Source organism: Vanessa cardui, chromosome 26 (assembly GCF_905220365.1).
Source record: "Vanessa cardui chromosome 26, ilVanCard2.1, whole genome shotgun sequence".
NCBI classification, from domain to species: Eukaryota; Metazoa; Arthropoda; class Insecta; order Lepidoptera; family Nymphalidae; genus Vanessa; species Vanessa cardui.
The window spans coordinates 7,958,387-7,969,555 of NC_061148.1; the positions used below are offsets into that span (position 1 = coordinate 7,958,387).

Genomic DNA, 11,169 nt, shown 5'->3' on the forward strand with positions numbered 1-11,169 from the left:
CTCATGCCATCGACATCGCACATACGATCGACTTCCCAGATTTTTTTTTGTACAAATGGAATTCTTCTTTTACCATTACATTACTTTACAAAGTATGATGAGCTGCTTCTACCATTTAAAAGTTATGTTTTGATTTAATGCAATAAATTTTTCTACACACTGGCTGGAACTCAAAACAACCATCTTCCACGACCTCCGTGGTCGAGTGGTGGTGGTACACCGGTTTTCATGGGTACACCACTCCGAGGTCCCGGGTTCGATTCTCGGCCGAGTCGATGTAGATTATAATTGGTATTCTATGTTGTCAGTGGTACCGTCGTTAATTCTGATTTTCCATAACACAAGTGCTTTAGCTACTTACATTGGGATCAGAGTAATGTATGTGATGTTGGTGTCTTAGCTTTCGTCCCATAATCACTGGGACAAAAATAGCCACACACTTTAATAAACAAGAAGATATGTATAATTATGAAACTGCCTTAAAAGTGTGTTGTATATTATTTTCCAGCCCCGCGAATTCAACTGACCTCTTGATAAAAGATGTCAAGTTATACGACAGCGGCGCTTACAAGTGCGACATACTGCAAATGAACCGAGCGACCATTGAGCACACCGTAGTTATATTCGAACCGCCTAAGATTATCAGTAAGTATTAATTACTACTATAATTCCAGCATTTACTACTTTTTTTATGGTATAGGTTGACGTACGAGATAGGCCACCTGATGGTAAGTGGTCACCATTACCCATAGACAATGACGCTGTAAGAAATATTAACTATTCCTTAAATCGTCAATGTGCTACCAACCTTGGGAATTAAGATATTATGTCCCTTGTACCTGTAGTGACACTGGCTCACACACCCTTCAAACCGGAACACAACAATACTGAGTACTGTGGTTTGGCGGTAGAATAACTGATGAGTGGGTGGTACCTACCCAGACGAGATTGCACAAAGCCCTATCACCAAGTGCACATAATTGTATAGAAAAAACGATTAAGTACTGAATTTCTTGAACCGGGGGTAGCTTCACTTAATATAGTTGTTAAATGACGGTTCAAAAGTGCTTGTAATTCTTGTAAAAGCCTACTTGAATAAAATAGCTGTAGAGTAACAATTGTAATCTGTAGTTGAATTTTGTGCTAAGTGCTAGCCTATCTGGGTAGGTACCACATATCATATATTGTACCTCTATCAATACTTCGTATTGGATGGTGAGTGAGCCAATGTATCTACAGGCACAAGGGACATAACAATCAAGGATAATTCAGCGAATAATGGTAGTATATTAGTTTTCGTGACTGTATTTAATAAATGGTCTTCTTTTAAAGGGTTCACGGCAAGTCATGATGGTCAAGTCGTCGAAGGTTCAGATGTTCAGCTCACTTGCGAGGTCTCTGGATCACCCCCTCCTCAAATTGTTTGGTCAAGAGATGGTGAGAATGGGGTAAGTTAACGTAAAAACGATTACTCAAATATAAGATTGACAGATGTCAATACTAAGCTTTTGGACATATTACACATAAATGTCCAAAAATACACAACAGCTTTGACAGGTAGTTTTTCTTAACCAATACGACTTGAAAATCAAGAAAAGAACGTACCTACACGTTTCTTAAAGGCTGGTAATGCATACACAAGACTTCTATTGTTGCAAATGTCCATTATGTAGATAATCAAGTTCCATCTTGTGTGTCTCCTACCCATTTGACAGCTTTAGTATAAAACGTTCGACAGCCTCCGTGATCGAGTAGTGTGTGGTTAGGTTCCGAGTCAATGTAGAAAAAGTCCATTACTTTTCTATGTTGACTTGGATCTGGGTATTTGTAGTACCGTCGTTACTTCTGATTTTCCATAACACAAGTGCTTTAGCTACTTAGAATGCGATCAGAATAATGTATGTGATATTGTCTCATATCTATTATTATTAATTAATAAAATTCTTAATAATTTTCACCTAAAAAAATGTAGATTTAAGGCGATCTCATGCATCGTTTATTTACGTATTCGCGTCTAAATGTGTTATAACAACGTCAAGTTCAACAAGCAACTTCCGTTATTGAACAAATAAACATCACTCGATATTGACAAGCTGATATGTCATTTCAACCTAGTTATCCCGGACAAGGAAACATACCCCGACCACCGGATACGCGGCGCCTCATTGCGTAATTAATTATTACGTAAATAGGAAATATTGATTAGAAATAAACAAAACTGATATATAAAATCGATTGTCGGTTTGTGATTTAAATTTTTTTTTTTTGTGATTACCTATGATAAATTTAATTGACTTACCTTACCTTTCAAAAGATTACTCAACTCTCAATATGTACCGATTTTTATATCATGTTACTATTGATCATTAAATAAATAAATAACTACACATCCATAGGTCCATAACATTTTTATTTAATACTACTATTGAAACGCTTATAATAATTATTAACATTTTTTAATATCAAACTAAGTCTAAATCTCTACATTCAATAAAAATGGAGTGTCTGTTTGTACATATGTACTATATACGGTACAATGTACATATACCAAAATGCCTTTAAATATAATTTTTGTCGGTATGTCTGTTTGTTTGTTAAGGATAATCTCTGATACTGCTGCACAAATTATGATGGGACTTTCACAGGCAGAAAGCTGATGTGCTGAGGCATAACTTAGGCTACAATAATAACCTTTTTGTTAAATACAAATGCGCAGTATTACAAAGAAACATTTCTAAATGTATTTTTACTCTTTTACTCATTACAGAACAAGCGTCTGGCAGAAAAGGACGGAGAGTTCACTGTCAACTCCGTCTTTATCAAGAACGTAAGGCGCGAGCATTCCGGCAAATACTACTGCTACGCTTTCAATGGAGTCGGCTCAAATCAAGCTGAGGTCTACATTACGGTGAAAGGTAAGTTTTTAATATTTATATTATTTAAGGTAATATAATTGTGTCTTACCTTAAACGTAAGTAATGGAAAGGTAATATCGTGAGATTACCTTTCATTCCTTGGATGTTTTTTTTTTTTTAATTCTAATAGATGATTTAAATTGTAAAGATTATTTTGAGTTTTTTTTTTGCAAGTAAATTGTCAAAATATATATTTAATTGGCAATACTAATGTATTATTTTCTATATAGCATAGTATATCAAATTAATTTTATCCGATTGTGAGTTTTAAATGTATTAATAGTAATTCGTATTTGTTAATAATAATAATAAAATAATAATAACATAAAACTAAAATAAAATAAAAAAAAATCCCGCTGAGTTTCTTTCGCCGGTTATTCTCAGGTCTGAGATATTATATTCCGAACCGGTGGTAGATTTTCGACAATCAATAAGAAAGGGTAAACACTTCTATTTTGAATAAAGGTTTTTGACTTTGACTTTGGAATATATGTTTTTTAAATGTAATATATATGTAATTGTGACAAAATCCTTTGCAGGCAAGCCTCGCGTTCACGTTCATAAGACAGTCGTGAACTCCGCTATCAACGTGGAAGCGGTCTTACAATGCGCTGTACACGATGAGCCTAGGTAAGTTTTATCTATACATATAATAAAATTGGTCTGTCTGTTTGTAATATTAATATAGCCCTATCTTTTCAATGCATATGTATATATACAGGGTACATATACCAAAATAACATTTTTTACAATTTTCGTCTGTTTGTTCCGGCATATTTCTGGAACGACTGGACCGATTTTGACGGGACTTTCACTGACAGATAACTGATATAATAGGGAGTAACTTAGGCTACAATAATAATTTGGTTTGTCAAATTCAAACACGTACAATATCGCGGGCACAGCTAGTTACTACATGTTATAAAACAAAGTCCCCCGACCGCGACTGTTTGTCTGTATGTTCGAGATAACTTAAAAAACTACTGAACAAATTTTTATGAGGTTTTAACTAATAGATAGAGGGATTTGTAAGGAAGGCTTAGGTGTATAATTTATTTAGACTTTTTTGTAAATAAATCGAAATAGAATATTTTTTAAATTTGACAGTAAAAAGCAACTAAAAATATATAGATATAAAAAATAAAACTTAGTTTCACACGTGTGAAGCCGGGAAAAGTACACAGTCACTAGTATTAAATAAAGATTATTTTTTTATATATACAATCTGAGTAGGTATATGACTCTACTCCATCTGATGACTCAACTCCTAAAATTCGAGCAAGGCCGCCTACGACAATGATGTCTTCATCTGTATCTTCCCTAGTTCCCACATCCGCTGGTACAAGGATGGTCAACGTATCAAGGAGTCCTCGACCGAGTTCAGTATCAGCACGAGAGGGCAGCACTCCAACCTCACTGTCACCCCAGACGACGACCAGGACTTCGGTACATTCACTTGTGAGGTAAGTTTCATTTATGACCTTTTTTATATTCACTTGCGAGGTAAGTTTCATTTATGACCATTTTATGCTATATGTTGGCGGACAAGCAAATGGGCCATGATGCTATAAGAAATATTAACCATTCCTTACATCGACCATGTACCACCAACCTTGGAAACTAAGATGTTATGTCCCTTGTGCCTGTAGTTACACTGGCTCACTCACACTTCAAACCGGAACACATATACTAAGTACTGTTGTTTCGCGATTGAATATCTGATGAGTAGATAGTATCTCTACCCAGACTAGCACAAGAACCTATCACCAAAAATTTATAGATTTTTAAATCATTAAAACTTATTGAATATAATTTATAATTGCAATAGCTAATCAATATTAAATTTATTTCAGGCTGAAAATGAATTTGGTTCACACAACAGATCCATCGACCTGGTCCAAAGTCCGGTAGTTGAACATCTCGAAGTAGATGGACCGAGGTTATCATGGACCATTCACTCCCACCAGCCTGTCGAACAGATTGAGATTCAACTCAAGGACATGTCTGGGGTAAACATACATATATAATTTATACACTTTATTGGTAATGGTTTATAACTTACGGAGCCGAGATAGCCCAGTGGTTAGAACGCGTGCATCTTAACCGATGATTGCGGGTTCAGACCCAGACAAGCACCTCTGAATATGTGTTTATAATTCATCTCGTGCTCGGAGGTGAAGGAAAACATCGTGAGGAAACCTGTATGTGTCTAATTTCATAGAAATTCTGCCACGTGTGCATTCCACTAACCCGCATTGGAACAGCATGGAGGAATATATTCCAAACCCTCTCCTTATTGGAAGAGGAGGCTTTAGCCCAGCAGTGGGAAATTTACAGACTGTTTACTTTTACTTATTTTTTATGTTTTATTGACAATGTACAATTTGCCTCTTGTCTAAGGAACACAACAAAAGTCAAAAGTCAAAAGTCAAAAACCTTTATTCAAAATAGAAGTGTTTACACTTTCTTATTGATTGTCGATAATCTACCACCGGTTCGGAATATAATACCTCAGACCTGAGAAGAACCGGCGAAAGAAACTCAGCGGGATATTTTTTTTTTTTTTATAATGTCAATTTATAATTTACAATAATAAACATATTCCTGTTATTTGAAACAGCCTGGAGGCGATCATCTCATTCCCAATCACATATTGTTCCTAAGTGCCTGTTACATGACGCATTATTTCCGGATTTACAGGAAGGCGAGTGGAGGACGCTGAGTGTGCCGGTACCACAAGGCAGGAACCATGAATATGATGTCGTGTACACCCTGGACGACCAGCTGCAGAGCGGCAAGTACGAGGCGACTGTCAAAGTAAAGAACGACAAAAGCTGGAGCGCACATACGGACAGCGCTTTCGTTGAAATAGGTATTTTATATATATATATAGTTGTGTAGATAAGCTTTTATTATTTTGAATTGATTTCAATTTTTCTTTTTTTTTATTATTTTCTTTTTTTTAATATTTTTCGTTTTTTTGTTTTTTTCTTTATAGAAGCCCAGCCGCAGTATATTCAACACGCTTCAGGTAAGCATAGTTTTTAAAATAATTTTATTTTCCAAAACTGTTTTCGTCCAATGGTTATTTTGGTGATTTCAATAATACAATTTGGGTTCACAAAACTTTTTACTGTATCATCAAATATAAAATACACATGAGTGAGCCGGTGGAATTATAGGCAAAAGAGACTTAAAATCTTATACCGTGAGAGGTTTTCCTTGCCTTGTTACCTTGTTTTGAACGATACCAAAAAATATTCGAAGACTAAATCAAAATACATTTTATTCAAGTAGGTTTTCAGAAGCACTTTTGAATCGTCATTTTACATATACATACATTACTGTATTCTGTCCGTCTATCGTCTGTCTGTCTGTTGTTCTTTCACGACTAAACCGCTGAACCGATTTCGATTAAATTTGTTATGAAGGAAACTTGAACTCCAAGAAAGATCACAGGCTACTTTTATGCCTGACACGTGACAACCAACTCGCTAAGAACCAGCGCGCAATGGTGATTTTTGTCACGGTGACTGTTTCGTCACTCTTGTCGTCACTCGTCACAAATGTCACCCAATTGTCACGTCGTAATGTGCGCGCAACTCCATACATATTCATGGACTCGACAAGAGTGACGAAACAGCCACCCTGATAGAAATCACCAGTGCGGGGGTGACTTTTAATATAGTATATGCAAACAACAATAGCCTGTAAATTCCCACTGCTGGCCTAAAGGCCTCCTCTCCCTTTGAGGAGAAGGTTTGGAACATATTCCACCACGCTGTTTCATTGCGGGTTAGTGGAATACACATGTGGCAGAATTTCTATGAAATTTGCCACATGCAGGTTTCCTCACGATGTTTTCCTTCACCGCTGAGCACGAGATGAATTATAAAGACAAATTAAGCACATGAATCAGCGGTGCTTGCCTGGGTTGGAACCCGCAATCATCGGTTAAGATGCACGCGTTCTAACCACTGGGCCATCTCGACTCTAGTATATGCAAAATTGTAAAATAAATCTATTTCCATTCCAGTGTACCGAGACAGCGCGCATTCGATGACGTCATCGTCCCTCGTCCTCGCCGCCTCCATAATGTATCTCCTCGTGCGAATGTAAAGCGACGGAATAGCTTAATTATTTATTGCTAGTATCAAGTATAAGACAAGTATATACATTCGCTGTTTTGATTATCGTTTTTTTCAAATCTGTCGATGTTCGAACACCGCTTTTTGTATAAATGTTGGTGATTAAAAAGTTTATTGAAACAAAAAAATATTAAATTGTCGACATATGCATTTTGACATTTGACGTATACTCATTTTAGAGGCTTTTTGACGTTAATATTAATTAAAATTATATGCGTTTGTTTCCGATATAGTATATGCAAAAACGAAGTACAAAATATTCGATATGAAAGGTAACTTTTAAAAGACAAAAGCCAAGTTACTTAAAAAATACGTTTTCTGATTTTCATCACTTTCAATTATCAATAAATTATGTAATTAAAATTATCTAAATATCATTGTATTTAATTATTTTATTGTAAATATTATACAATTATTTTTTAATTAAATTAATGATTCATTCGATCGGTAAGTTTCGTTAATTAAAATTGTATGTCCTTTTTATTATAATGTAAACTTTCTCACAAATAAATAATTTTAGTTTTAATGTATTAAAAATATAGGTAATTATTACCAAAGTGTATTTAAGTTAATCACAATAAGTGTTACAGTTTTTATTTAAATCGTAATGAATTGCTTTTTTTAATGTTCACTCGGCCACAGGTAAAAAATATTCAGCCTAAAAAGAAACGAAAAATTTTAACAGCTGCCATTTTTAAATTTAATAGTTATTTAAACTAATACCAGTTATATGTAGTTATAAATAATGTGCCTAATATACAATAGTTCCAAGAGGTGCTCTACCTTATTAATGTAATTGTAATCTTCCAGTTCACTGTACTTTAATGAAAAGACATTGCGCTATCAAAAATCTTAAAAAATAATAATTAAAAGTTACTTTGACATCTGTCAAACTGAAAGTTTTAGGACGATTAAAAAAAATTGACGTTGACATTTAAATGAAAGATTTCTGACAGTTCAATGACTTACCAGCTAGTCTATAATATTAAAAATCGCTTTTTAAATAAATAAGTGAATATTTCGTTTAAGATATAATTAATAATGTGGCGCTTTTATATATACATAGGTTTTTACATTATAATGTCTTATGTAGAAGAGATTACATTAATTATATAGTATAAAAGTACAATTAACTATACAGATACACAAAGAATTAACATGACTTAGTTTTTTTTTTTCTTTCAAAAAAAGAAGTGATACATTTTTATGAAGCAACGATCATTATTTAATTGTATTGCTTTTTATTATCCTTATTGTAATAATATATATAACATAACAATTGATGAATAATTGAAAAAACCGTTAAAAAAATTACAAATTAAATTTAAATTTCAAAATTTATTCCAATTTTTTTTTATAATTACCAAAATTCCGAAAACCCTATATTTAATACCTTTGATTTTTACGTAACATAAAAAAAATATTCCGGTTATATTAATTGTAATTTTAATGCAAATAATTTGTGATTATGTAACTGTACTAATTATATTCATACTGTTGTACAACTAGCTGTTTGTGCCTTCTATTAGAAAAACGGAAGGTGATATTTTTGATCTTAAATAAACAATTAATGTTTGTAAATAATTATATACAAGAAACATTGTTTTATTTCATCCAATAAAATTATTTGATCATCCTCATTATGTTATCCTTCTGAATGATTTTGACACAACCAACCAACGAGACACATAATAGTGCTTGTGTATTTTTTTTAATTATTTGCTTATGTGAATAGTGAATTTGAAATTTGAATTATCAAAATTAGCTTGAAGTGCAACAGGCTGCCTCATCACTAAAGCAGCATTCTCTTGCAAGTAATCTTTCTAGCAGGTAGATAACTGATGATGATGATGATGACTAAATTTGTAAAAGTGGAATACAATATAATAATACACAATACACATATAACAATAAGTATGTAAATAGCTACATCAAGATATCTAAACCTATTTAAGAACCGACATACGCATGTAATATACATATACAATAAGCTGAGTTATCAACGAATAAAACATTGTGTCAGCGATCGCTTGCTCATAATATTAAAGCGACAAATATGTCTTCTCTAATCAATTAAAAAAGACCTTTAATGATTGAGTGCGCTTTAGTTTTAAAGGTTATGTATTCAACAAATTCGAAAAACTTCAACAGTAGAGGGACAGAGTCTAAAAATAGTAGAAACAAACGTGGGGAGGAACAGTGAGAAAAGATAAAAGCGAAGATTCGTCTGAGTCTCTTAAGGAGATGGATAATCCCTTCTTTTCAATCGTCTCTCGTCGATGAATCAAAAATAATTGTAAGTTTCAATTTTTCGTTCGAAGGCCAATAGGTCAACTTGAGTTTTTTACTGTATGAAAACTTTCAACATACATATAGCCCAGGCAACAAAGGTAAAATAAAAATAATAAATATGACAGTTTTGAAAATTGATGACAATATTCATTCTAGCTTATTACTGAATGTATTAAAAGTCCTGAACAATTGAAGCTCCGGAATCGCCGCCATCTTGAAAAATGGTGCACTTTTATGGTTTTTGCTAGCTCCTCAATTATGATATTTATTGAAAAATAGTTATTATAAAATTTGGAGAGCATTAAATTTCCTTCAAAAAAGGTTCAATTCATTTTTCAGTGAAACTGACATTTTCTCGAATAAATGTACGGTGCACGACCTACAGAAAAATCTTTAAATAAACACAGATTTCATTTTTTCACGAAATCTATGACAAAAATTAAACCGGATATTGCATTTGGCCTTCGTTGACTGGGATAATGTGCAACGTTTCATAACACTAGGAAAGCAACCTGTAAATAGTTAGCTGTCTAACTTATCCAGCCGTTCATGCTGCGTAATTGATTGTTCCTATTAAATTAGATAATGAGATTACAGCGAAAGAAACAAATGTACTTTTGTGTCTAAGATACATGGTTATTCGCCCTTGCGGCCCAGGATCTGCATCTCTGCGTCCAACATTCTAGCGCACTTAGAGGGGAGAAAGAGTCCCGCTTTCACCGTTCTGACAGAGGACGCGAGTCTTTCAGGACATTCCGGCGGTTTCTTCCTCTAAAACTTTTAAGGACCATCGACGTGGCGGGCAGGTACTGCACCACGCTGCACCAACATGGCATATTATATTTACACCAATTTCATGTATTAGATTAAAATTCAGTAGTGCTTGACTTTGTTTCACAACAGAATCATCGGTTGCGATACATATTTTAAATATTGGTTTCTTTATTTCAATAAAAAAAAATGTTTTTTATATTAAATATTTTCAATAAAAACTCCATGCTTTTCTTCTATCACAAATGATCTTTAATTTCTTCTTTACGTTAAAATTATGTCACAGTAATGTCAAAATTAAATCATCTCATTAATAATTTACGTTTTTCAAATCAATATTAATAAAATTTGTGTACATTAAAAATATACATTGGTTATGTAAAATAGAATGGTCCGGACGCCCGTTAGTATGATGTTAATAACATATTTGTGTTTATTGAATTTATATTTATTTATTTAAATTTCACGTCTTATTTTTTCTTTTAGGATGGACGCCTAAGTGAGGTAAGATTTTATTCTTTAACGTAAATTTAATTTAATGGGCGATTATAAATGACAGTTATACATTTTAAGCCAAATTATTTAGTGCAATAAAATTTAATAAACTAAAAAAAAAATATAGCAAATCTTTTCAAATATTTGACAGCCATGAAATAAATGCACAGCCCAGGGTCCCTTTAGCCTTATCAAATTTTCTAAAATATTTAAATTTATTAAATATTTTCTACTTGATTTACACAAGTTTCAACAATATGTATTTAGTGATGTAGCTCTTTTTTTTAAATAAAGAACATGATTTAATGTAATCATAATGTTATACCCTGGAGCACTCAAGAATATTAGTACTAATATATATACCTAACTATTTACGAGTTTTTTTATAATTCAATGATTTGTTTTAGAGCTTTACCTTTATATATCAACAAACACATTTTACCTCATTTTATTATTTAATATTAGTAGAAATAATACGTCGAAGACATGGAATAAGACCACGCTTTTTATTACGTATTTAGGCGCATCAACAGTATAATTTAGCGGAA

The 11,169-nt window shown here is 33.1% G+C and overlaps 1 protein-coding gene across 2 annotated transcripts in view; it reads left to right on the plus strand.

Moving 5' to 3' along the window:
- LOC124540719 (limbic system-associated membrane protein-like) overlaps positions 1-7,183 on the plus strand; it is a 167,106-nt gene extending 159,923 nt beyond the window's left edge. For both annotated transcript variants that reach the window (XM_047118401.1, XM_047118402.1), the window contains exons 6-14: positions 509-645; positions 1,333-1,448; positions 2,768-2,915; positions 3,455-3,545; positions 4,240-4,378; positions 4,769-4,924; positions 5,616-5,787; positions 5,914-5,946; positions 6,952-7,183. In XM_047118401.1, coding sequence (XP_046974357.1) covers positions 509-645; positions 1,333-1,448; positions 2,768-2,915; positions 3,455-3,545; positions 4,240-4,378; positions 4,769-4,924; positions 5,616-5,787; positions 5,914-5,946; positions 6,952-7,034 — 1,075 coding nt within the window. In that variant the 3' untranslated portion in view covers positions 7,035-7,183. The remainder of the gene's footprint in view (positions 1-508; positions 646-1,332; positions 1,449-2,767; positions 2,916-3,454; positions 3,546-4,239; positions 4,379-4,768; positions 4,925-5,615; positions 5,788-5,913; positions 5,947-6,951) is intronic.
- The last annotated feature ends 3,986 nt before the right edge of the window (positions 7,184-11,169 follow it).